At 46.5% G+C, this 25595-nt stretch overlaps 10 protein-coding genes across 10 annotated transcripts; 6 read left to right on the forward strand and 4 right to left on the reverse strand.

The window, feature by feature from the left end:
• Positions 1-349: 349 nt before the first annotated feature.
• Positions 350-4151, reverse strand: GGS25DRAFT_187109 (antiviral helicase). The gene is made up of 2 exons (XM_049256684.1): positions 815-4151; positions 350-762 (listed from the first exon to the last, which is right to left on the reverse strand). The coding sequence occupies exons 1-2, from the start codon at positions 3919-3921 to the stop codon at positions 582-584; spliced, it is 3288 nt and encodes a 1095-aa protein (XP_049119004.1). The 5' UTR covers positions 3922-4151; the 3' UTR covers positions 350-581.
• Positions 4152-4273: 122 nt separating this feature from the next.
• GGS25DRAFT_481920 (uncharacterized protein) lies at positions 4274-5223 on the forward strand. The gene is made up of 4 exons (XM_049260232.1): positions 4274-4425; positions 4485-4698; positions 4801-5090; positions 5153-5223. Exons 2-3 carry the CDS (start codon positions 4485-4487, stop codon positions 4827-4829), a joined length of 243 nt encoding a protein of 80 aa, XP_049119005.1. The 5' UTR covers positions 4274-4425; the 3' UTR covers positions 4830-5090; positions 5153-5223.
• Positions 5224-7519, reverse strand: GGS25DRAFT_481923 (uncharacterized protein). Its single transcript, XM_049260233.1, has one exon. It carries the CDS (start codon positions 7191-7193, stop codon positions 5355-5357), a length of 1839 nt encoding a protein of 612 aa, XP_049119006.1. The 5' UTR covers positions 7194-7519; the 3' UTR covers positions 5224-5354.
• A 1026-nt stretch (positions 7520-8545) lies between these two features.
• On the forward strand, positions 8546-9577 carry GGS25DRAFT_481924 (mitochondrial ribosomal protein). The gene is made up of 2 exons (XM_049260234.1): positions 8546-9081; positions 9159-9577. Exons 1-2 carry the CDS (start codon positions 8699-8701, stop codon positions 9520-9522), a joined length of 747 nt encoding a protein of 248 aa, XP_049119007.1. The 5' UTR covers positions 8546-8698; the 3' UTR covers positions 9523-9577.
• Positions 9578-10450, reverse strand: GGS25DRAFT_481927 (uncharacterized protein). The gene is made up of 2 exons (XM_049260235.1): positions 9877-10450; positions 9578-9803 (listed from the first exon to the last, which is right to left on the reverse strand). Exons 1-2 carry the CDS (start codon positions 10072-10074, stop codon positions 9738-9740), a joined length of 264 nt encoding a protein of 87 aa, XP_049119008.1. The 5' UTR covers positions 10075-10450; the 3' UTR covers positions 9578-9737.
• Positions 10451-10594: 144 nt separating this feature from the next.
• Positions 10595-12065, forward strand: GGS25DRAFT_481928 (uncharacterized protein). The gene is made up of 2 exons (XM_049260236.1): positions 10595-11047; positions 11133-12065. Exons 1-2 carry the CDS (start codon positions 10992-10994, stop codon positions 12058-12060), a joined length of 984 nt encoding a protein of 327 aa, XP_049119009.1. The 5' UTR covers positions 10595-10991; the 3' UTR covers positions 12061-12065.
• Positions 12066-12548: 483 nt separating this feature from the next.
• Positions 12549-14522, reverse strand: GGS25DRAFT_481931 (glycosyltransferase family 1 protein). Its single transcript, XM_049260237.1, has 3 exons — positions 14249-14522; positions 13632-13980; positions 12549-13579 (listed from the first exon to the last, which is right to left on the reverse strand). The coding sequence occupies exons 2-3, from the start codon at positions 13902-13904 to the stop codon at positions 12854-12856; spliced, it is 999 nt and encodes a 332-aa protein (XP_049119010.1). The 5' UTR covers positions 13905-13980; positions 14249-14522; the 3' UTR covers positions 12549-12853.
• A 428-nt stretch (positions 14523-14950) lies between these two features.
• GGS25DRAFT_187235 (Ima1 N-terminal domain-containing protein) lies at positions 14951-17498 on the forward strand. Its single transcript, XM_049256686.1, has 3 exons — positions 14951-15156; positions 15221-16078; positions 16134-17498. The coding sequence occupies exons 1-3, from the start codon at positions 15031-15033 to the stop codon at positions 17346-17348; spliced, it is 2199 nt and encodes a 732-aa protein (XP_049119011.1). The 5' UTR covers positions 14951-15030; the 3' UTR covers positions 17349-17498.
• A 341-nt stretch (positions 17499-17839) lies between these two features.
• On the forward strand, positions 17840-19908 carry GGS25DRAFT_481938 (inositolphosphorylceramide-B C-26 hydroxylase). The gene is made up of 2 exons (XM_049260238.1): positions 17840-19200; positions 19260-19908. The coding sequence occupies exons 1-2, from the start codon at positions 18464-18466 to the stop codon at positions 19648-19650; spliced, it is 1128 nt and encodes a 375-aa protein (XP_049119012.1). The 5' UTR covers positions 17840-18463; the 3' UTR covers positions 19651-19908.
• Positions 19909-20601: 693 nt separating this feature from the next.
• Positions 20602-22459, forward strand: GGS25DRAFT_519541 (splicing factor, CC1-like protein; the record flags this gene model as incomplete). Its single annotated transcript, XM_049263719.1, has 4 exons — positions 20602-21239; positions 21305-21613; positions 21672-22139; positions 22201-22459. 4 exons carry the CDS (start codon positions 20602-20604, stop codon positions 22457-22459), a joined length of 1674 nt encoding a protein of 557 aa, XP_049119013.1.
• Between the last annotated feature and the right edge of the window lie 3136 nt (positions 22460-25595).

Consider the following 25595-nt stretch of genomic DNA (forward strand, 5'->3'; position numbering starts at 1 on the left):
GGCAGTGTACATTTTATCACGCACTTCACCTATATAACAACAAAAAGGGGGAGCACCAGAGGAACAGCAACAGCAAGAGCAGGTTCGGGCAATCGCCAACAGCGGCGATGCCCCCATTCTCTATCTAGGACAACTTGCAAACGGCAAATGTAGGTATCTAAGGTAGTGCAGGAGAGCTAGAAAAAGACCTCAAGAGATATGACTCTCCCACCCATCTCCCAAATATAAAATAAAGGAGAGAGGGTATCAAAGAGTCACAAAACTTCAAGATCCATTAGTCTCCGTTTTTATTTCTTCTTCTTCATCGGGGAATTAGTGTGGTATTTTCCCTCTCAAAACTCCATGACCCGTGATCGTATGTGATAGGCCTCCGGGTAAGGGGCGGCCTCGACGACACTCCTGCTCGTTTGGCCACAGGACCTAACTGTTCGAAAAGTATGGCGTTGCTAGCCACCTCGGGCATGTTTAGATACCTTAAGTATGCTGCATGATCTCCCATACATTCACCTACCTACCGAGATTCCATACGATGATAATATCAAAAACGCAAGTAATAAGATATAACGGTTAGATGAATGGTCTTACAAGTAAAGGGACTGAGCAGCAACGATGTCACGACGGATCTTGGCTAGACTCTCCTCGAACTTGGTCGTCAACTCTTCGCTGCCCATTACCTTTCCTGCTTGCGCCATTTGGCGGAGCAATTCTTCGAGTCGGCGGAATAGACGGATCAAGGAACCCTCGTACGCATCCGTCATTTTGCTAGAGCGTTCGTTAGTCTACCGAATAGACATCATCAGGAATTCAAACTTACCAAACTTCAGCAAATGATTTCCCATTCGCCCACGCATAGACAGTCTCCATTAACTGCCACTTTAGACCTTGGACGTACTCGTCCTCATTCACTTCAAGTTTACTTTCTTGGCTGACTTTAGCAATGATTCGAGCTTGTGCCTGCACCTGCGAATATGGCTTAGCTAGCTCTTCCGGCAAGGCTTGTGCTTTGACTTTCTCTTCGAAAACGAAAATGCTTAGAATAGCGGCGCATAATTCAGGGGATAGTTCGTTAAAGAATCGGTTGAAGAGAAGCTCAGAAAGAAGCAACTCGTGGCCATCCGTCGAGGATATCTCGCAGGCCACACGGGCTTTCATTTGCACAACTTCGGACTCGTTGATGAAGCCGAGACGACGAAGAACTCGTTTCCTCGATTTCAGCTCGTCAAGTTGAGCAATAGAGTGGGCCTGAGCGATCTCCTTCTTAAGAGATTTGATCTCCTCGTTACGGGCAATCTTTGCCGAGTACTGTTCCCATAGGCCTGGTAGCATGGGCGAGCCATGGAGTGGGTTGGCTAACAGTCGTGACTCAAGGACTTCAATTTTGCGGAGAAGTCTCTTGAATGAGTCGTCTGTGATATGCATGTTCTCAATAGGATCCAAGATTGGCATCCCATCAGGGAAGCGGTGCTCCACCTCCTTAAGCGACTTGAGGACTTGCTTGCGAACAGACTCAATATCCTCCCTGCTGCTCACGTCTTTGGGCATGAATACCCGAATCTGGCTCAAAGCTTTGATACAAGTGAGCATGCAAGGTATGGCTTCAAAGATGCTGTCTTGGTTGGGATCACTCGCCCGAGCCCCTTCTGGCATCTCCGTCGAAGGATTGGAAGGGCCATACGGATCGCAGGTTGGGTCAAGACGAAGGAAGACATCCATTAAGTATGATTCTTGTGGTGGGTAGTCCTTCTCACCAAACTTAGGCTCCTTGCGCTTCATGACATTGACGACGACACCCCAGCCAAAGTCCTTGCCTGTCTTTGGGTGGGCTATGTGCACGAGTCTACCTGGTTGTAGGTATTCGAGACAGTAATTTGGGTGCTGAATGACAGCCAGCATATCCTTGGTGTACTGCGAAATCTGTTGTCGTAGACCATAGTAGTCCTTGATGGTTGCCTCGTCTGGGATCACCATCTCGTCTCGCGTTTTTTGTAGCTTCACCAACTGATTTTCTAGACCTGCGACACTAGCGGTGTTCTGGAACTGGAAGAAGCAGTTCTCCAGCATGAACTCTGGGTTGATAGCATCGATTCTGAGTAGATTCAAAACCATGTTATAACCTAGGTAGAAAGCAGAATTCAGGCGATCTTGTTGACCAATTACGATGTTCTTGGCCGTATCTGGTTCCATCGCATCGTCAACCATCATGATGACGATACCACGTTCATCGAGACCTCTACGACCCGCACGTCCAGACATCTGAATGTATTCAGACGGAGTCAAAGGCCGTACAGATCGACCATCGAACTTGGAAACTTTAGTAAAGACCACAGTCTTGGCCGGCATATTCAACCCGATAGAGAAGGTTTCGGTAGCGAAAAGAACCTTTATTAGACCTTCCTGGAATAGAATCTCGATCGTTTCCTTCAGGATAGGTAGAAGACCGGCATGATGGACACCTATTCCCTTCTCCAAAAGTGGGAGGATGTTTTGGATTTGTGGTAGTTCGCGATCTTCTTCTGATAGCGACTCGATGGCACTCGTGAAAACCTTTCGTACCATACCTTTCTCGCTGTCGTCGTTGAAAGCGAACTTGGATGTTGCCAATGCCAGGACCTCGCAATCGCTCTTGCTGAAGTTAAAGACAATAACAGGGTTGAAATTCTTGTTCATAATCATCTTAACGATCTTCTGGATATCGGCTTGATTATCACTGTTGTTGCCCTTAAACGTCTTCTTATTTTTGCCTTTGCCTTTTGTTCGGGGATCGACATCTTTAGAATCGGATGCCTTGCGCTCCTCAACCATTTGCATAGTCTTATTGAAGTTGTTCTCTCGGAAGACACCCTTCTCGTCCACGACCAAGAATATTCCTGATCCACCGGCTGGGAAGAAGTAATTTTGGAGGGGCGTTGGTCTAAAGTCAGTATATACAACGTGACAGGCCTGTCGATGTATTTTGGCAATCCATTCAGCAAATTGGAAGGCATTGGGAATCGTGGCAGATAAGAAGACATATCGGACCTTGTCCGGTAGCAGAATGATCGTTTCCTCCCACACTACACCACGTGATTTATCGCGCATGTAATGGATCTCGTCGAAAACGACCCAAGCAACTTCTCGCATGATCTCGGATCCTCGGTACAACATGGATCGCAAGATTTCGGTGGTCATGACAAGGCAACTAGCTGTAGGGTTGATGGTCACATCACCCGTCATAAGACCAACGTCACCAAAGGCTTCATTGAATTCTCGGTACTTCTGGTTGCTCAACGCCTTGATTGGACTGGTGTAGATGACCCGCTGGTTCTGCTTGAGACAATGTGCAATGGCATACTCGGCCACGACAGTCTTTCCAGCACTCGTATGCGCCGACACTAAGACACTCTCATCTCGTTCAATAGAGGAGATCGAAAGACGCTGGAAGGGATCGAGTGTGAATGGCCAGGTACGGGCAGGGTTCTCCGGCGGTTTGTGCTCCGATAGTGGGACGTATTCATAATCGAGATCGGGGGGGAGTGCAACTTGATGTTGAATATTGTGCGACAAGACTAGCGACGCCTCATCGGTAGCAGCGAATCCATCTGCTGCTGCTACTTCTCGGGACTCGGCAGTTTCGAACGTATCCGTCAGTACAGGCTCCGCCCCATCCTTTCGTCTTCGCTTGCTGTCTCCCTGGTTCTCGGACACGGTCCCTGCGACATTGTCCTCTTCTGCTGACGTAGGCTGAGCATCGGCCATGTCAACATCTGGTGCGGATGGTGCTGATACGGCTGTAGTAGATCCATTCTTCATGCCACCGTCCGCCTTTCTCTTCTTACTCTTCTTCTTGGATTTGGGTGCTTTAGCTGAAGGTGAGATTTGGGGCTCTGACCTGACCCTGCTGGCCGGCTGGTCGTCGAATACATTGAAAAGATCGTCATCCATGGCTGTCTTTGTTGATGGTCTGTGTCTCTCGACGATGGTGTAATTTGTCGTCGCAAGTTGATTGACAGAAAGAATATGCTTTCAGTTCAAATGAGCCAGTCGCCCTAGAATTATGTTTAAAACGCCGAAGGGCGATGGATTAAGTAAGAGTTGATAAATGCTAAGATGCAGCAAATTGTAGATGTTAAAACGACAACTTCTTTTTTTTTTAACTCGAGGGAGAAGAAAAGAACTGGGTCTTGAATGGCAGAAAAACCGAAGGTGTGGGGCAGACTAAAGTAAAAGGCAGGCGGTGAAAACTTAGTTAAGACCCGGCAATCGTGATCCACTATGCTTCAAATATTTTGGGGTAGTCACGTCAACCGAAGAACATCCGAACGAATTATACATAGTTAGTTTAGTACCGAGGAGGAACTTATCATCGTTCGATCCATTTCAAGTTTTAAAACATCTAAAGCTTCAGACATCTCCTCTCCTTGAATTGGCGCAATCATAATCATCAAGGTATGAAATACCAGTTCACTGATATAAAAATCTCAAAGAAGCTAATCAACACAAATCAGATGTTCGCCGAACCTATTGCCCGCGCCAGCCCGCGCATCACCTCTCTCATCAGCAGCCGTGCATTCCACGCAACCCGCGCTCGTCTATCGTCGCCTTACCACTACCCCGAGGGTCCTCGCTCTAACTTGCCCTTCAACACCAAGACCCGGTTCTTCGCTTTCCGATACTGGGCCTACATGGCCACTGGCTTCTTTGCCCCCTTCGGCATTTGCGGTGCGTTATTTCCCCGAACCTTTTCTTTTCTCATATATGAATCAGACGAGACATCATAGAGTGTATGGTACCAGCCACTAACCTACTTTTACATATATATAGTCTGGCAAATCAAGAAGCCCAAGGCTTAAGTAACCAAATTATAGTTTGGGCTTGGGCGAGATAGGCTAGGAAACACCCTGAGGTTGCATATTTCCAGCTATGCTGTGGGTGACGAAGAGCACGATGCAACTTGTACATATAGTTGGCAGTACACATTGAGACCGTCGCCAAAGTACAATTACATTTGTTTTTAACAATCGATTCAATGCTTGTCGTCATAGTAGTGTTGAACTAGTCTTACTCACACTACAATATGGAAAAGGCTAACCCTCGAATGAATGATTGTAGAGGCAAGTGACTAAGCCCAACTTGCGCCATCTCGAAGCCTAAGCCTAATATTTGAGCAAATCAGTTCGAGTTCTCACATTAGGGACGTTCATAGCATGATTATCGGTCTTTATCGGGTTCATTTTGAGTAGCATAGTCTCATCATATTATTATAAATATGCCTCTTTTAACTTTTCATACAAAGTTGGTATCATTCAACCATCCATGGATGGCACCCTACCCAGCTGCTGATGTATATCTATCTCGCCAGATCCAAGTTTCCCCTATCATAAAATTACACCCATATGTCGAGGGCGGTAGCCACCCTGCTGCGTGAGTCGTTTCAAAAAATCTATCATGAATTGTGAGTTCGTTGCGTCTAGGTCCCACTTGGATCTCAGCGTCTCATATATATCAAGGATATGATCTTTGGATGAGAATCGGGAAAAGGCCGTGAGGATAGCCATTGCCATCCACGTGTTGATATGCAATCCTTCTGAGTCAGCATCCAGTGCGCTTAGGAAAGCATTCCATACGCTGAACAATCTTTCCGATGACCAGTCCGATCCGGGCCCCCCATGCTTGCCGAATCCCTTGAACATGGCAAGAAAGATGGCACCGTGGACTGGGACGTTGAACATCTTCATCTCGTCAAGAAATTGTACGACCCTTGGCAAACTACCTAGTCTGCATCCGAAGTGGTTGATGAGGAGGCGATACGTCTGCAAGTCCGGAGATATCAACGCAGTTTTCTGAAAATTTGGGCGCATATCAGGGTGCGTTTTCCCGATTCTTGCAAACATCATGAGCACCTTGGTTATATTTTTCTGCATCGTATAGTCACGATCCGGTATATGCTCTAACTCCCGATTCGAATTCGTCATTTTTTGGTAAACTCTCAAAGCGGAGTCTTCCTCTCCGGATAATAGGAGACCAGATATAACGCAATTAAGCACAGTAGAGTCAATTACTTCGCCCGCGTTTACCATCTCCCTATAGGCAGCCCTCAGTCCGCTGGTGTCTTGCCTAAGTCCAAAGAAGTGGATTAGACTAACGTGGTGATACCGATTGAATGAGAAGCCACGGGTGATCATCTCCTGGTAGATCATCTCGGCGAGGTCTAGTTTTCTAGCCTTCGATGCAACGTCGAAGAGGATGTTGAAGGTAACTTCGGATGCTCGGATGCCGGCGACGTGTTCCATTTCACGCCACAGGTGAAGCGCTGCCTCGAGTTCCACCTCGGTTGATCTGCCAACATATCGACTGGCGAAGGATAATGCGGTATTCCATTCAATCAAAGTCAGGGGAAACCCGCTGTTCTTCACGTCCGTCACTACAGCAAAATACCGTAGCATTGACTTTGGATCCTTTCGTTCCGTCATGCCTAGCACAGCGAGCAGTTGGTGTCTTAAAAAAGCTGATATATATGTCATCCGAGGCTCGGGAAGTAATAGATACAGCTCATATATTTCGTCCAGCTCCATTTTTGGAGGACGCCTGAGCTTAATAGACACAGCTTCTCGCAACCTTCGGACTGTCTCCGATAATTCGGGATCCAATCTTTGCCTAGGGTCGACAGACTGAAGGTTCTCATCTTCCTCTCTATCCGATACCTCAAGATTAGGGCCATCGGCGGGGGCATATCTTCGCAGGTAAGGGTCTTTCAGGAACGTAAGGTGCTCCTCTACCGGGGTATCATCATATTGGTCAACCAGATCGAGGAGCTCATGCTTTGATCGACGCTCTTGGGATGACGAGACAGGTTCAGCAGGTTCAGTGGGTTCAGCGGGTTCAATGGGTTCAGCAGTACTTGCGGCCGTATGATTCCATTTGCGACTAGGGTACATATTTGAGCAAAAGTAGCTGGACATGAAGCGCCGGCATGTTACTACCGTGGTGTTGTAATATCTTCTCTGTATGAAAGAGTATGAAGCCCCATGCCTTTTCTGGGGCGCCAATGTACAACAGCGGTTGATGGGAACGAGCAAGCCATGGCCAAGGTCATCCTTATCTTCATGGCGTATTATTGAACCATATGGCGAGGGTGTGGAACTCAAGCCTGGCAAGAGTCGAAAGGAGAGAGTTGCGCCGGAAATCGACCCGTCAATTCGAGTAAGGATTCTCATGAGCTGTCCCGCATGTTGGTCTGGTCATCACAGCTTCTCTATGGGCTTGACGATTAAAGTATGACGAAGACGTGGTGGGGGTATTATGAAGTCCAGCAATTTGAAGTTTTTAAGAGGTAATTGAATGGACAAGGGTCGCCGGATACTCTAAAGCATTTCGAGAAAAAAAGCGATTGGTAAAAATAAAATTCAAAAAAAAAGTGCAGGGATCTTTATCAACATTGAAGCTTCAATGCTCTACAAGAACTTGCTACTCAAGTATTCTAAAAAGTACTTTATAGCATACCCCACTAAGCTTTTACTACGCTACAAGGGCCTTGAGGTACAAAATATTCATGTCAAAATACCTGTCGAGCAAGTACCTTTAGTGACGTCGGTACCGGAATAATCAGTTGCCCCAGCCTATTGAGGACCCCACTACCATGTATGTACTATAGCGCCTGAGCACTAAGTTCAAAGGGGATAATATGGGCCGTCCCTGAATATGGGCCGTGGGGCCAAGTTGGCCAATAAAATTTAAGAAGGCCACATAAATTCTATGTATTTTTTGATATTTTCCATTTTATCTTTTAGCCAATGAAAGGGCTTATTCTTATCGGCTTACTAAGATGATTTTTATCGGATAATTTCAATTGGATGATTACTTTAAGAGTACAAAAACATTAGATGCATATGGCTCTATGGGTCCGTACGCGGTACCGCTACCAGTTTAAGTATCAAACAACTTCTGCAATAATAACGTTGAAGTCGTGCAACCTGGCAAATTCAAAAGCTCTAATTAAGGGCTATTGATCTGTATTTTTAAATAGAGATTTGACCTTAAATTGAATTAATCGCACCAGGTTGAAAATTGGTGTGTACTAAAGGCTCCGGACTAGCGGCGCTTAGCGCACCAAGATTAGGTACGTAATTATGCAATATTATGAAACCTGTATAAATCTTGAGTGTCACGTGATGCGAGCATTTTATTACATAATAATTATTGTAATTTTGAACTTATTTAATTGGCTGATTTATACAGTCTGGCACAGTATTAATATTACTGTTTCACACATGGCCCTTCAAAGAGTCTGCCAAAGCTCGGACCTTAGGGACGTTTTGATCCAAATTGAGAATTAGAACTGAGCTAAACCTAAGTTGTGCTAGCTCCTTGATTTCATTGGTTGACTGCGAAGCTATTTCAACCAATCACATTAACTAAAAAAGCTCGTTTCGCTTCCCAGAATGTACCGCTTCTTACTTAAAGTAGTAAGAGCCTTACTTAAAGCAGTAAGGGCCAGCCCCACGGCCCATATTCAGGGACGGCCCATATTATCCCCTTTGAACTTAAGACCAAGCAACATTTGAATTGCCAATTGATTTTCTCAGATTCAAAACTTGCATGCTAGTAAAGCCCCAAGCTTCACTTCATTGCGACTTCTGCGAATCCCCAACGCAAAGCCAATTTCGCCAAGTTTTGCTGCTTGTACGTGGTTCAGGACGTACAGTCCCAAGTGCGCAGCACTATGGGTGGTCAACGACAGGTCATCCCCGGCAGGGTGTATCAGACAGTAACGACGTTAATGAACCATCGCATCTTCCCGAATGTCAAGGTCCAGCAACCAGTATGGTACAAAGTGGTCGAGTCGATACCGCCCTCCGAGACACTCGTAAGACCGATACCCCCTCAACACAAAACCCCCAATCCGAAGACGAGGAGGCCGAGCAGATTGTTCCAGCCGCAAGAGTTGGTATATGAAGAAGACGAGCTGCGGAGCACATTCTATCAGGACCACCCTTGGGAACTGGCGAGGCCGCGCATGATTATTGAGATGGATGGAAAAGATTTGCAAAGATATGACTGGTCCAAGGGTTTGATACAGCCAGGCATGCCGCTATGCGGCGAGTCGTAAGTGCCTACCTATTCATGGAGCCAAGTGCGTGAATTCAGTTGAAGATATACATTAACCATATACTTCATTTTAGTGTCGTTCAACGTCAGTTATGGGTGATGCACAATGTGCCGGGCATGACGAAAGAAAAGGCATATGACGCAGTACGACGAGAGTTCTATGCGCTACGACAGGAGGAGGAGATCGAGCGGAGGATAGCCAAGGAAGAGGCTCAAATGACGGGCGCTTATTTTGGCAAGTCCTTCTTACAAGTTGGTATGGACCTCGAAGACGTGCAGTACGAGAAATGGAAGAAATGGGCCCGCAAACAGATCGACTCTATCCAAGTGGAGCAGAGCCAGGCTTACACCAGCTTCGGAAATGAAGAGGAAGAAGCTGAGAAAATCGATCTGGACGAAGTCACCGCCGAAGAGCCAGTCGCAGAAGTTACCAAATGAAAATAGGTTCGATAGCGATATCCTATATATGCGATGTAACACAACTGTACAAATCCCACATGCTTATGAGATAGCCCTTGCTACTCAACCCTGGACTTTCGATGCCTGATGCCATTAACCTAGACATGACGGTGGTATATCCTACTCGCTTGATGCTTATATAAACAGCCCTGAATGCTCCTTGACGCCAAAAATGCAATGCCCGTTTTCCCTGATTACGACGACCCCCTTGATATGCAACGCGCTTTTAGCTGTTCTATTCGATTAAGATATGTTTGACGCTATAGCATGAGCGTTAGTGTTGTGGTCGTTACGTGTTTCATCATTGTGACATCTACACATGTATCAACTCACAATGGTTATTAGTTTATCTCTGTCCTCCTTTTTGGGGACTCTGTTGATGAGTTTTGAGAGAAGCCCGCAACTCTCTTCGTAGTATTTTCGTGCGAATTCGTAAGATTGAGTGCTATCCAGTTGAACTGCCGTGTTTGCTTTTGCCAACGCCGTGGCTAGCATTGCCTTTGACGAAGGCACATCCGGATAATCGTCCATCTGATTTATTAGGTAAGGAGGTAGTAAGAAGGTAGTAAGAAGGTAACAAGAAGGTAATAAGAAGGTATGTTTTCCAGCAACTTATATTAAAATGAATGAAGAGTGTACGTATGTACTATTATGGTATGGTATGTAGAAACATGAGGAAATGTATTATGTATGAGGAACATCAATGAGATGATACCTATATATTAGCAAGACTACATCTACTTGGGTATGATTGATGTATGTATAAGTATGTATGTTTAATGTTCAATGTTCAGTGTTTAATGTTATATGTAGATTATGTAGGAAGATTAAGGTAGAGATCAGTTGAATGTTTGATGAAAGTGTATATTAAGTGTCAAGTTGTGTAACATGACTGAAAGAAGATGGGAATGATCCGATACCAGGGGGTGCGGGTACCTGCATATGCGCTTAAAGTGGCTGCTACATCAGAGTCGATGCGTTTACGCGGCTCGAGCGTCGTTACTGGAAGTAAAAACATGTCAAGAAGTGTACATCATTACCTAGTAGCTTAGTATGTTTGATAATCAAATTTGATAATCATATTTAATGTTACAAGCAAGGCAGCTGCGGTGAGAAACGGTGAGGACCACGGTAAACCTTCCTGTTGGAATACAGCGGCGGATCTGGTTATATATACCCCACATTACATGCTTTTTAGATGTTACATGGATATTAACTAGTAACTACAGCTTACATACCTAACTACCTACTAGGTAGGTACAATACATACCTACATATGTAGGGTAGTACACAGTAATACAGTAATACAAATCATTTATAGGGCATCTGGAGCACTGAGGGTATCTCCATAGGTTCCTACCTAGGGTACTGAGCACATACACCGTTCTTTAAACCCAAGATCCATCAGAGTTAAAACCAGAACCAGAACCAGATTTAAAACTAGAACTATGGCCGATCATGCCAAGGAGAGGACTTACCTCTCCTTAATCGAATCATGCGACAAGTGAGCATCGTGTCCATCTCCCAAGATACCTAACCTACCTAGGTACCTAAGCTACATAGTATGCAATATTAATACCGCTCTCAAGCTTTCCATATGATATCGTGCCTTCAGAGGTATATTATCAATTATTCCTACCCGATGATGACCAGCCACATGGATATCTCCTGCCGGAGACAGTCCAGAAGATGCCATGGACCCCCCGTTTCCATGTCAATCACAACAGTCCCGGGCGAAGTGTCACAGTCCTAGACTCATCCAATGGAACCGACCCCGCGGGCGCGGTCAACCTGGCCTTCCAAGAGCTGATCGACGAATGCATTGAGCAGGACCTCTTCCACGTCATAGCCGGCAAGCACAGCGAGCCCTTCTCCATCGTGAGCGCCAAGCACCCGATCCACCTGGAGCGCTTCGCGTCCGCCCTCTTCGGCATCACCGGTCGCGGCGCGTACATCATAGCGTACACGTCCGACCACGACGACGGATCCACTACGAAGAAGAAGAAGATGAAGCTCTGGATCCCCCGTCGCGCGGCCCACCTGTACACGGGCCCCGGCAAGCTCGACGTCACCGTCGCAGGCGGCATCAAAGCGGGCTCCACCCCGCTCGAGACCATGGTGCACGAGGCGGACGAGGAGGCCTCGCTGCCCGAAGCCCTCGTGCGCGAGCGCGTCCGCCCCGCCGGCGCCCTCACCTACATCAACGCCACCTCCTCCGCCGCCGACGGGTTTCCCGGCGAGAAGGGGCTCGTCGTGCCCCTCGTCATCTACACCCACGACCTCGAGCTGCCGCCCGACGTGATTCCGACGCCGAATGATGACGAGGTGGATGAGTTTTATCTGATGACGGTCGAGGAGGTGCAGACGGCGCTGTTGAGGGGGGAGTTCAAGGCCGACTCGGCGGCGGCGCTGGTGGATTTCTTGGTGAGGCATGGCGTGCTCAATGCGCAGAATGAGAAGGATCTTGTGGAGATCTGTATGCGCTTGCATCGGAGGCTGCCATTTAGGTTGCCCTAAGGGAGAATGCGATGAAAGGGGGGGTTATGGGAGTTGGGGTTGTGTGGGTGTGATGACTACTGGTCATGTAAGAGCTGAATGTTATCGAGATGCCTAAGGATCCAGGCAACTCAGAAGCAGATATGAGTTCCAAGTTTAAGATAGAACGTGGTGATAGATGGAAGGTAGAGATGTCCAGAGGCGGAAGAGAATCTTACACGTCTAACCTAGAGCAATATAAACACAATATATGATTCGGCTTCATGTCCATGTCACATTTATAACGTGCTACATCTAATACTAACCTTGGTTACCTACCTAGGTACCTGGTTATATAGGCCAGCGCAACGCATGACTGATTAAAAAATGAGACGGATGGACTTTGTCTACAAGGCTATGTGATGGGCGAAGGCTACTTATCACCAGATGAGGAGAGGAAATGGAGTGGGTAAGGATAGCACTTTACACTTGCCACATTAGTCAGAAGAAGGGGGGGCAGCTATGTGATGTTCATGGGAAATTAATCGTGTTTTACTACCATAACTATGAGCGAGCCTCACGTAGCACTGGTCCTCAAAGACCTGTTCCGTTAGTCCACATAATGACCTCCTTCGGTTCATCATTAAGACACACGAAGGAATCCCTCCCGATTAGCTAGTATTAACGCTGATAGTATTCTGCGCTGAGGTGGCTATCAATGTGCCTCATCATGCCCAAACTATGAGATAGTTAGCTGCTGTAGCTGCTAGGTAGGTATTGCAGAGTGAGTCTAGGTACGCACTTTGGTACCTTCGTGATGCGAGTATGCGGTAGCTTAATCCGTCGGGAGGGTGGGAATTCGCGGCATCGCGATCATGTTCTGACTAAAGACTCGGTGATTCTTCCGGGCAAGGGGACGATAATGGACGATAAACATATCGGCAATCCCCAAGAGATCAGCCAGACGTCCAGAGAGGCTTAGACGGCCCACTCGGGCCCAGCTTTCGATGAAGATAGTTTGCATGTAATCCGAAGGGACGAGCTGCAAGACCTTCAAAATGTGGGCGACTAATATGAACAGGAATCCGGAACCTGGGCCGTCACTAACGACTACGCCGGGATACGCGAAGTCGATACTTTTGCCAGAGGGTTGTTCAAGCAGAATGCGGATGATTTCCACAACGCACAAGACTGCAGTGAAGGGTGTGGTGAGCCAGCTCTGATGGACGGCACGAGCGCGGGGAAAGGACATAATATCGAATGTACCAGGCTCCCAGCCTTTCGAGGCGAAGTTCATCGAAAGACGGGTTTCGAAGTCTATGACCTTACTGAAACTCAACTCATCACCGCGGCCGACGGCCCATCGTCGGTGAGCGAGGGCCTCGTGCTGAATGCTGCGTGACAACATTCGAATCATCTCGCCCGTGTGGCCACCTGATCCGCATACAATCAAGGTGTAATGAGGGACATCCGTCGACTTCTTGAGCCCATACTGACCGGGCAAGTACGATCCATCTCTTATCTTTCTACGGCGTTGGATCACTAGAGCCACGTGGCGATACTATCCAAGCATTAGTAAGTATAAATAGCCGAGTTCAATTGCCCATGCTCACCACAATGAAACCGACAACACCTAAGAGGCCTCCGAGCCAGGAAGCAATGGCCATGCCCAATATCATTACGGCCACAAACTTCGCAGGGGCATAGCCAATAAGAGCCAATACCTGATAGAAGAGGTTGGCGTACGACTTGACATATATCGGGGAGTCTTCAGCCAGGATGCCATCTTTGGCCGCCTCCATTTTGGAAACGCAAGATAGGTGCTTACGGTACGGTTCAAAGGACAGGCTGGGACATGTCATGGGACTTCCCGGCTGGGTGGCCATGTTGTCCGACGACTGGCTAGCTCCCTAGCCTTGACTTTGGGATGTTGTTGATAAATCAATCCTGATCTGCAAGTCACTAAAACGAATATGTTTTAGTATATGTCAATGGAATTCATTTTGATAACACTGTTGCTACACGTATTGTATACATTGTCTTTGGCGATTCACGACTCATTTGCATTTGTCAAAGAAGGAGCGCCGTGATTGACTCGGCGATCGAGACGGAGACGCACGTGGCAATCTAAGGGGTTTCGGCCGGATGCAGGAGTAGAACTTCCCGGAAAGAACGGTATATCACTCTCAAGATATGAAATAATGTATGTCAAAGAAAGCATTGTTCTTACCTTTTTGTCTTCTTCAATGCATGTGATTCTTTAACCACCATACTCCAGAGTCTTCGTGTGTCCTTGAAGACACTCCAGAAAGGTATGGAGGTTATTGTGTAAGCTTGATCTCATTCGTTGGTGATGTTTAAAGAAGAGTGAACGAAGTGTAGCAGTCAACGTTTGTATTAGGTACTAGGTATGCTTGAATGCTTAAGATGTCTAGGTACCTAAGTACATACCTTCAATGTTCGATTCAACGTTGATGATTGCACATTGAATGTTCACATAAAGGAATGTGGGTCTACCTAATGCAGGGTTCATAGCAATAAGACAGATAGAATTTATTTGGGCATGTCCTTAAAGGCTTAGCGTCATCGTGCGGCTACTTATCGAATCATCCTTATCTCGGGCTACACGGAAACGCGTTGCTTTGTACTCCGTACATGTACCTACATATGTAACTACCTACTAACCGCATGCACGTACATTATGTAACTACCTAGAACCGTTGTCAATTTTTTATTCCCTTACTTACATATTGATATAGTACCTACATACTCATGCGGCATCAGTTTTGACACCTTACGCGTCTTAAACGTGCCGCATCTCATCCCTCTCCTCCTAGGCTGCCTACCTTAGGTATCTTGATCCATTGAATACCTTGGAATACTTCTTCCTTTCGAATTTATACTTGTTTCTTGAACTCCCGAGTATCTGCAGTCATACAAATTTTTACTTCTAAAAGGCCGCATCTTTCCTTTTCTGCAGCTCATAGGTAAACTGGGTAAATCTCAACAAACATGGCGACCTTACGGTCGAGGAAGTATTTGAGCTGCTTCTATTGTGGAAGAAGATCCAAACTACGATTTGAGGGCCAAAACTCATTTGTTTGCGCCTACTGTGAAGCAACAAATTGGTTAGACGAAGTAAATACACCATGCGCTCGAGCTTATATGATGATTTTTGGTTGCAAAGCTAAACAGTTTGTAGTATGGAGATATCACCGATCCACCCTCCGCGACGTTACCTGTAGAGCGCAGTCAAGTCCAGTTCGCTATTCCTCGCGCGTCAAGTTTCCGCTCACCGACACGATCATTATCACCGGTTGGATCAGGTTTTGAAGAACCAGTGTTCTGCGATATATGCTTAAGAAATCAGCATATGCTCACGAATTCACTAGCCCAATTTGAGTGGCCGGACGACCATAACAGTGTTGAATATGCCGCCCGGGAGAGAAAATATTGGGCCCTCCGAAAAGACCTCGAGAAACGATATCCTCAGATGTGCGCAAACTGCGAGCCAAAGGTAGAAAAGAAACTCAACGAGGCTAGCTACACAGCGCAAACCGATCATCTACGCCGAATGATTGCTCGTACGCGATCACAAAGGAAAGAAGTCAAGAGGCGAGGAATCCTAGATGTTTTTGATTTCATGGGAAAATGGACATGGTATCTTGGCTTTGCGCTTCAGTTTTTATGGCATATCGCTATGCTTTGGTCCCTTGCCATGAGCCAGTTTACGTTAACTGCCACGGATTCGCGCATGGTTACGATCCTAAAAGGCGCACAAAGGCTCGCCAATGATCGTTTGCCCCTGAGCGCAAATCAGCTTATGCAATGGGCTATAAACCTAGGCATATGCTCACTTCCGTGGAATCCACGTTTCAAGCAGACTATCAGAGGTTTCACGGCGCATTACCTGGGATTCAAGCATTGGTACACATATCAATTGCTTACCCTACTGATACGATACGCCGGCCTCTCCATGGCTCAGTATAGTTCCTCGCAAGGGCTACAAATCTCAGCACAACTGGGCGCACAATTCGCCATAGCGCTGCTCATGACCTTCGTAAGTACATGTGGAACTTACATACGGGTGGGCTTAGACTAACACTATACTCTAGGTATACTACACGTCTAAGAACTCTATCCGTACTGATACGACACCTCTGTTTCGACGTCATTCGAAGATAGAAAAAGCAAGGGCACCAGAGACCAAACCAGAGGCACCTAGAGACCGAAATGACCTAGGCAGCATACTAGATGAGATTTCCCAATCATCTTCGAAAGCGCATGCCGATTCTGCGCATCCGCCTTGGAGTTCGAATACTCATCCAACGACTACCGAAAGCAATGGGTTGTTCGGTGGCCCAATCCGGAGACCGTACGATAACAAGTTGCCCGAGCCTGGCCTTGGCTCTCTTAACCTATCCGACGCAGCTAGGGTTGAAAAGCCGAAATCGAAGAAGCCCGAAATCGTTCAGTACGAGGAAGAAATGGATTGGACGCCGTCCGCTTCACAACATCGAGCTTTCAGCTCCTACAATCCATACAAAGTCAAGAATACCAACCCACGGTTTAGTGATATCCCGATAGAGCCCAAATCCGGGCCAATATGGTACAAGGTCCCTCCAGCGCCTACTAGTCCTGCACAGAGAATACGCAACCCCCCTATGCGCCCACTCATCCGAGAAAGTCCCAAAGAGAAGAAAGAGAACTTCTTTCAGAACACGAGTAGAGGGCCTCTCGATTTGGGGTCTTCGAGTCTAGGCACTTTGTCGGACTTCAAAATTTCCGAACCCAAGTTCTTTGCGCCAGAAGATAGAGATGACCCCCGCGATGGCCTATCTAACATGTTCGCCAACTCATTCAGCATTAGCCCAGATCCAGAGGAAGAGAGATACCGTAGGCCTCGAACGACAACATCGAAAAGCATTATTTTCGGGGGAAAGGGCGGCGCGGTGGATACCCAGAGTCATCGCGTAACGCGTTCAGTGGAGCTACTCGTCCTTATCATCGCACTCGGTGGTTGGATTGCTGCTTTACGCACGCAAGAGCAGTATGGCTCCAGTCTTGCACTTAGTTCCATTATTGCCTGCCTCATTGTTTCGATTCGACTTGCCGCCGATCTGCAAGTCGAGGCTCAAATGAAGACCGGAAAGCCGCCGTCGATTTTTGCCCCGTCGTGGGCGAATCTGGGATTGGCACTGGTGGTAGCTTCATTGATACTTGCCTGGACTATCTGGTTAGAGAATGGAGCTTATACCTCCTACCATATGTACGGTAGTGCCCACTTTGCGACGGTGATTGTTCATCACATGTGGCATACATTCGCATAGAGGTGAGGAAGAAAAGATTGAGGATCATGATCATGTTAGGCGGAAAGAATATATAGGAGGGTCAGCTCATGAGGTTGGAATAAGGACATCTTTTTTGTAAACAGGCAAAGGGTGCCGTGCTACGTATAATTTATGGCGGAAAATGGCAGAATAGCATGATTACATCGATGCATGGCTCAGGAGTTTTTTGGGGATAGCAGCATTTGTTTACACGGAATAGCATAGCATAGCATAGGTACTGGGCACATAGGTAGGTAGGACTTTCAGAGGAGATACCCAGGCATTTATTTTATATGTGAATGAATAGGAATAGAATGAGAGGGATCCCTGATTATGACGATGTATGTAGTAGTTATGGCTTGTTTATTGCTTCAAGTTTACATATTTACACATGCCACATAGCAATGTCAATACTATATGTACATACATATAATATGTATATAAGACCTATAGGTAACACTCATGTAATTGCATGAATGTTAACCACAAGTGTTAGTACTACATATGTAGGTAACTTCCCTGTTTCCGTAACTGGTGACTAATATTTATACATGAAATTGCATGGCGTATGAATTACAATGAAATGGTCCCATGTGCTTAATTAAATTAAACATCGCGGATCCCACGGAGCCGGGTGAGCAGGGCTATCATACGATAACGATACCCCGATAACGCCACTGTCAGGCTGTCAGCACTCAGATCGCGTCCACCGAAGGCAAAAAAGCTACTTTAGTAGGACTCTAGTCTCTAGTATTGATTAGTAGGAAAGTTTAAAGGTTCAAGGTTATTTCTTCCCAGGTTTCTTTCTAGGTTCTTTCGAAGCTAACAAACTGATTGGACCCCTTTTTTTATAAAAATTCGATAAATCTCTAGTTAATGCATTATTAAATCCGCCGTCTCCTGGATTGATTACATATCTCCTTTTCTCTCCGAACTAGTTTCCATAGGTTCTTTTATTCTCACTTCACTTCCGTTCCGTCCCTTCCCTTTTATTTTTTCCCTGCAGGAAGTTGTTTGGCTCCTAGGAATACTTTTCTTAAGCCGCCTCTCTCTCCGCTCTTTGCCCAACACTTCCCCCCCACACTCCTTTACCTGATCTGAGATCCTCCGCGACAATGCCCGGCCTAACTCTGCCGACCCTTACTAAAGCCGAAGTCGAGTCTCATAACACGGCCGACGATTGCTATGTTACCATCGGTACCAATGTCTACGATGTATCCGACTTCGTCGAGTCCCATCCCGGTGGTGCCGATTTGGTCCTCGAATATGCCGGAAAGGACGTGACAGATATCCTAAAGAATGAAGACTCGCATAAGCACTCCGATTCGGCGTATGAGATCTTGGAGGAATCACATGTCGCATTTCTAGTGACAGGGAAGCTCGCACCGAATGGAAAGGCACAGAAAAAGAATGCGGATCCTCAAATCAACGATGAAGTCACTCGTACTATTCATCCTCGGACCGGTATGTCCTGCGAAGAGGATCTAAGCAAGGAAACGGACTTCAACACAGACTACAAGCAGCATAAGTTCCTTGACTTGAGCAAGCCTCTGTTAATGCAGGTGTGGTATGGCGGCTTTACCAAAAGGTTCTATCTCGACCAGGTTCATCGGCCGAGACACTACAAAGGAGGTGCTTCCGCGCCATTGTTCGGAAACTTCCTTGAGCCGCTCAGCCTAACACCCTGGTGGTTGGTCCCTATCATCTGGTTACCTGCAGTTGCATACGGTACCTACCTCGCTTCGCAAGGGATCGAAACCAGATTAGGACTGGCAACTTGCTGGGGATTCGGTTTAGTACTATGGACTCTCATAGAGTACATATTGCACCGATGTCTTTTCCACCTTGACGAGTAAGTCTTATTATTTACGTGTTGACAACTATAACTTCCATGCTAATACAAACCCTTAGCTACCTACCAGACAACAGAGTAGGAATCACACTCCATTTCCTTCTCCATGGCGTCCACCACTACCTGCCAATGGACAAGTACCGTTTAGTGATGCCTCCGACCCTCTTCCTGGTGCTTGCAACACCCTTCTGGAAGTTGGCACATGCGATATTCTACTGGGATTGGTATATTGCAACCGCTGTTTACTGTGGTGGTATTTTCGGATACGTATGCTACGACTTGACACACTATTTCCTCCACCACCAGAACCTACCTCTCTGGTACAAAGACCTGAAGAAATACCACCTTGCCCACCACTTCCTCGACTACGAGCTAGGCTTCGGCGTGACTAGCCGTTTCTGGGACCAAGTGTTCGGTACGGAACTGGTGACAGTGGTCAAGACGGCCTAGATACCAGATACCTTACCTTAATTATTGCCGCAACCTTCAGCGGGAGAAGCTCATTCTTACTCGGGGCATGTCGTTATGTATTCTTGAATGAATGGGCATGACGCAACAACTGGGATGAGGAATGAGAGATTCTAGGAGTAGAGGTTCGGCAGATTTTACTGGCGTTCGATGATTATATGACAAAGGGGATCATGGAAATACTTAACCTAGCTTAATTCACACTCGACTCGTAATATATATCCAATCGTTCGTGTTAAACTTTTTTTTAACATAACTGAGTATCGAGTATTTACTGCTTTGTTGTCGGTGAAGTGTTGTCGTTCATTTGTTGTCTGATTTCCACGTTGACAATATCTTTGTCACGCGCGTAGCCTTGACAAGTTGAAGCTTTTGAGTCCATTGTTATAAGTATGTAAGGTACTTACATACCAATGCTCATTGCTCATTTGAACTCTCTTAAATACATACCTAGTACGTTATAATGTTTTTTTCTTCATACATGTTATGCACTAGCACACGGTAAGTCGGTGACTGCGTGCTAGCTACTGCGTGCAAACCTACATGTAGAGGCTATGTACTGTAGTAGGTTAGTGCCAAGGATTTGAAGTTTTAAACTGCATGTGTACCTAGGTATGTATTCAAGGTTCTGTACAAGTACATACAAGGGTACCTACGGAAAGTTTTGCCGACAAGGCGCCGCACTAGCGTTTTTTTGCGCGCATCCTCTCTCCCCTGCCACCCCTCTCATTTCTCATCTTCCAGTTTAACGTCAACTTATCACTTCTCACTTTAAACATTCATCGATTTGTGAAGTACTTCTTCCTCACTATCGATCCCATCTAATCTGCTCAATCCTGGACAAGGATTTAGTATTGCATTGCCTTTAATTCCCAAATTATCAATCCCCCAAACCCCCCTCGACTTAATTCTGACCGACTGTAAGCTTTCAAGATGGCTACCCTCGACGTCGAGGCCTTGCTTGATGCCACTGCTACTAGCAAAAGTGACATCAAGGAGAATCGGTCTAAGGATTCCGAAGAGCGCGGAAAATCTGACCGAAGTGACCGTAGAGATCGAGACCGCAGTCCCGGCCGAAGACGCGACCGTAGCACCGACCGTGGACGACGTGACCGCGGTGAAGATATCCCAGCCACCCCACGCAGTGATGCAGGTAGTCACAAGAGTAGGCGCAGAAGCCGGAGTCGTGATGATGAGCGTCGACACTCACGTCGTCACAGAGGTGGTGATGGCGATTTCTATCGGAGTGGTGGTCGCGCTCGGGATCGCTCTCGCTCGCGATCTCCTCGCCGACATTATCGACCAAGAGACGACCATCGCGATCGAGATCGCGTCCGTGATGACCGGAGTCATTACAGAAGCCGCGATGATGATAGGCCCCGTGGAGGGCGCACCCCTAAGCGGGATCCTACTCCCCAACTGACCGAAGATGAGCGAGATCGCCGTACCGTATTCGTTCAACAGCTAGCTGCACGTCTTCGCACCAAAGAGCTTAAAGAGTTTTTCGAGAAAGTCGGTCCCGTTAACGAGGCTCAAATCGTCAAGGACCGTATCAGTGGAAGGTCTAAAGGGTAAGCACCGCACTACAGTTGGTAGCCTAACATACTTGTTTACTAATTGTTAACATCAACAACAGAGTCGGTTACGTTGAATTTAAAAACGAAGAATCCGTCACTGCTGCACTTCAGCTCACAGGTCAAAAACTCCTAGGTATCCCAGTTATAGTACAGCTTACCGAAGCTGAGAAGAACCGACAAGTTCGTACTACAGAAGGCTCCGGCTCTCACGCAAATTCGATTCCGTTCCATCGTCTATACGTCGGCAACATCCACTTCAGTATTACTGAGCAGGATTTGCAAAACGTATTTGAACCCTTCGGCGAACTCGAATTTGTCCAGCTACAGAAAGATGATACTGGCCGTAGTCGTGGCTATGGGTTTGTACAGTACGTTGACACGGGATCTTTCTTCAGGCTTGTAACATTGCTAATCAAGTTTTCCTAGGTTCCGTGAAGCTGACCAGGCTCGTGAAGCACTCGAGAAAATGAATGGATTTGACCTCGCCGGTCGCCCAATTCGTGTTGGTCTTGGTAACGATAAGTTTACTCCTGAATCAACTGCCAATATCCTACAGAGATTCCAGGGCCAAAACCAACCATATCAGGGATCCGCATTCTCCGGCGCTGGCGGACGAGGTCCGCAAAACTCTGGATTTGATCGCGCAGGAGGTCGTGATAACGACAAAGCTACTGGTGCTAGCGCATTGGATGACACCGATGTTGCAGGCGTTAATTTTAACAACTATAGTCGCGATGCATTGATGAGAAAACTCGCTAGAACCGATGACACATCCAACGGAGCCCGCGACGAGAGACAGATTCTCAAGCCCAAGACAGAAACTAAACCGCTACCTGTGAATGTCAACATGGCTAGCCGGTGTGTTGTTCTACACAACATGTTTGACCCCTCTGAGTACGTGCCCCCCCGCCATATTCTTTCATTTTGATAAGTACTAACTGGTATCTTTTTATAGGGAAGAAGGTGAAGCCTGGATTAAAGAATTGGAGGATGACGTTCGACAGGAAGCCGAAGAGAAATATGGCCATGTGGTCCATATTGCCCTCGAACCGAACTCGCAAGGCGACATATACCTCAAATTCGACAAGGTCCAGGGAGGCGAAAACGCAATCAAGGGCCTCAACGGTCGTTATTTCGGTGGACGCATGATTAGCGCCGCGCCTGTTGTGGACGCAGTCTACAGCAGTTTGTTCTCTCGTACCAAGGCTATTTGAGATGCTAATCGTTGGCCTGGCCTTTTCCGATTTAGGAATTTCCATTGTAAGTCTTAGCCATAGTCCAAGAGCTCTTGAATTTGTATCCTAATCCGAAGTCAGTTACCGTCATAGATAACCCTCCCCCCTTCCCCAGGAAGGCGAACCCGAATCCGTGATCCTCTTTATTCGCCAAACAATTTGGTAAACGCCATTCAAAACTTAATCACGAAGACATCCGCCCAGTCATGCAATGTCATGACTGAAATGCTTTTTCACGCTGATTCTGCAATAGCATACCCATTCCGGAGGAACACGCGTATCCGAACGTCTGTACCGTTCTACTAAAACCTGAAATTAATCTTGCTTCAGTACCGACCATCACCCAGCTAGGAGATTGTTCGCGGGCCTGCTGACAATAGGGTCAAACCAGGTAATTAGTCGTCAGTAGTACTAAATATTTGACTTTAGTCTTGCTCTCCACATGTGCTGTTTCGGTGATAATGGTATGGCCACTCCCGGATACCCGTGATTGTGTCAACTCTGACTCCACCTGTAGATTTCCTATGGTCTCTTAAGAGTCCTGCCACGTCTCAGTTTATCGATGAGGCAACGCTTAATAGGTACACATCGTCAATATCCTTAAAGCTAATTGGGCATGTCCGCTTTATTAGATAATCATACGTTTCGTTTTTTATTTCATCCTGTACATGCAACTCTAGGCACCTCGGTGTTCTCAGATCTTTCATGTAAGTAGGATTCTTTCTACCCATGCGATCCCATTCCTAAAAAAAAATAAAGGAATCGGATCTTAATGAGGACACAAACGCATTAAACTCAAGTCATGTACCGCATTCTAGTATCAGACTCGAGCACTTGCACGCTATCTCGGTCGCCGACTCCCTGAGCCTTTATCATGGCACGCTAGGTATGTACCCGGCGTGTCGTCCTCGACGTATTCGAGTAATCCTTGACATATTCAAGCCGATTCGTCGTGGCTTGAAGAATTGATATGGTGAGTTTGCTATACTTGAGTTAAGTAGGGTCCTCTGAACATCTACTACAAGCAAATAGGTACTCTATGCTTCTCTATAACGATTAAGCTTGCCACAGTCGTGGGTCGGCAGACGTTTCAATGAGATTAATTGACCTCTGAGCTCCAAGCGGCCGGCAATTCCAGCTGTCTCAGGTATAGACCGAGCTTCTGAGGACGTATCTGAATCCAACGATCTCGCAAATGTCTGCGCTCCCTAAGTTCATGCGTAGATATCATACGGGGCAAATTTCACCGTGTAAAGCAGAAAGCTCCGAGGAAGACGACTTGTCAGGAGATTACTAGGCAGCAAGTATCTTGTTTCCTTGATGTACAAGTTGTACATCTAGATCATGTGGTCATTCCGATAGATAATATATCGAATATCACCTTTTTCCGATTTAACTCCCGTGCTTTCGGGACGAACCCCCGAGCCGTGTTTGATATGTAAAGAAAACAGCCAATAACTTAGTGGTCTACCTATAATGCATTGTGCAAGCCAGCTCTTCGTCCAGTTTTAGCTCTCGATCTTACCTATACATCGAGTACTCTGGCTAGCTCCATACTTGTATAAGCTATCTATGTTCAAGTGAAAATATGTACCATGTCAGCAACTTGAATGCTCGGTGTGCCGCTATTTTGATGGAAGCGAGTCTCTAGCGTTCATGGCCCGTTGCTATCTGGGATTTTGACACTGCGGTCCATTATATAGGTAACATTCATGAATAACATTATCAAAAATGCTAAGGTGAGCCCGTATCCTTTGGAACTTTCATAATACACGATCTTCCCCGCTGGCCTATTCAGGGGCTTACGTTGGATGTTAGCCAACACTACAGGCATAAGCCCCCTAGTCATGGAGGTCTTTCTACCCCTGAGCCCCCAATTGTCCCTACAAAACCAGCATAGGATGGCTATGATGGGCCATTAGTATTTTGAATAGGTGGGTGCCTAGGCATTTGCCCTTAGTATATCTCTGCTTTTCGATATATTCAGTGCTGAACCTGCCGTCTGGTGATACGAAGCTCTCCCAGGCCTGAGGCTTTCGAGACACAGCCACACAGCCGCAGTCTTCTTGGTGATGGCCAAGGTTTTTGTTTGCTTATTCATGTACGTGTTTGTTTACATTCTCGAATCGGTGGGCAGTCGAGACCTTATGCAAACTGCAACTCGATTTTCCCTGCATCTAGTACAGTCCAGGTCGAATCAATGGCCTAGTCCTTAGGGTGATTCTACTACTTGGTTTACTGGTGGGCATCTTCTTGTGCTTTGTTAAGAAATTCTTTCCCTCCTCTTCCATAACAAATATTTCTCATTACCATATTCACACAAAATTCTTGACCACCTCCTCATCCTACACCTACATCTTCTGTCAACACACACATGTTCTCTCCATAACATCTTCATACATTCATCCTCTCTGGCAGAATTAATGGAGGCTACATGTATATGTAATAGGAACACACCTCCTTTCTACAAGGAAGAGACTTGCTTCTCACGCCCTGCTTCCCAGATGATCATCTTGCTTTGACAAGAATTCACATCCTCCATGAACTAGATCTATTCACAGCAGCAAACTTGAATAGGCACTGGCACATTTCCAGGTAAGCCAGCTCTTAAATTCTTTCTCTTCATCGCTGACACTTGTTAGGGTTTTGTGCCCTACTAGGTGTCCCCTCTCATGGCTCATCTTTGCCCTGGTCGAAATTGTCTTGTGGGCTTTCGAGGGGGCCCACGAAAAGGCCATTTATTATTTCCTCCATCTTATTTTCTATATTTACTCTTTTTCCTCCTTCCTACAACAGGCAAACAACAAACGACAATACTCAAAATTCATCTTCCCACAGAACCACCAGCACCAAGGTGGTTCTTGAGGTTCCACCCAGCTCCCTAGCTATCTTTTCATTACATAGATAGCGAGGTATGTATAATCATTTCTCTTCAGTCTATTATTCAATATCTGCTTGCTTATATTGATTGAGAAGTGATCTGAAATGGATACCCAGACAATCATATGGGGTTCCATAACACTTCTACCCTTCGCCCACATGTACTTGAAGGGACTACCAAAGCTAACATTCTAATAGGGACTGGAAGCCCTGGATTCACACCCAAGCTTTCGAG

This window comes from Hypoxylon fragiforme, assembly GCF_022984875.1.
Source record: "Hypoxylon fragiforme strain CBS 206.31 chromosome Unknown GGS25scaffold_3, whole genome shotgun sequence".
Taxonomy (NCBI): Eukaryota; Fungi; Ascomycota; class Sordariomycetes; order Xylariales; family Hypoxylaceae; genus Hypoxylon; species Hypoxylon fragiforme.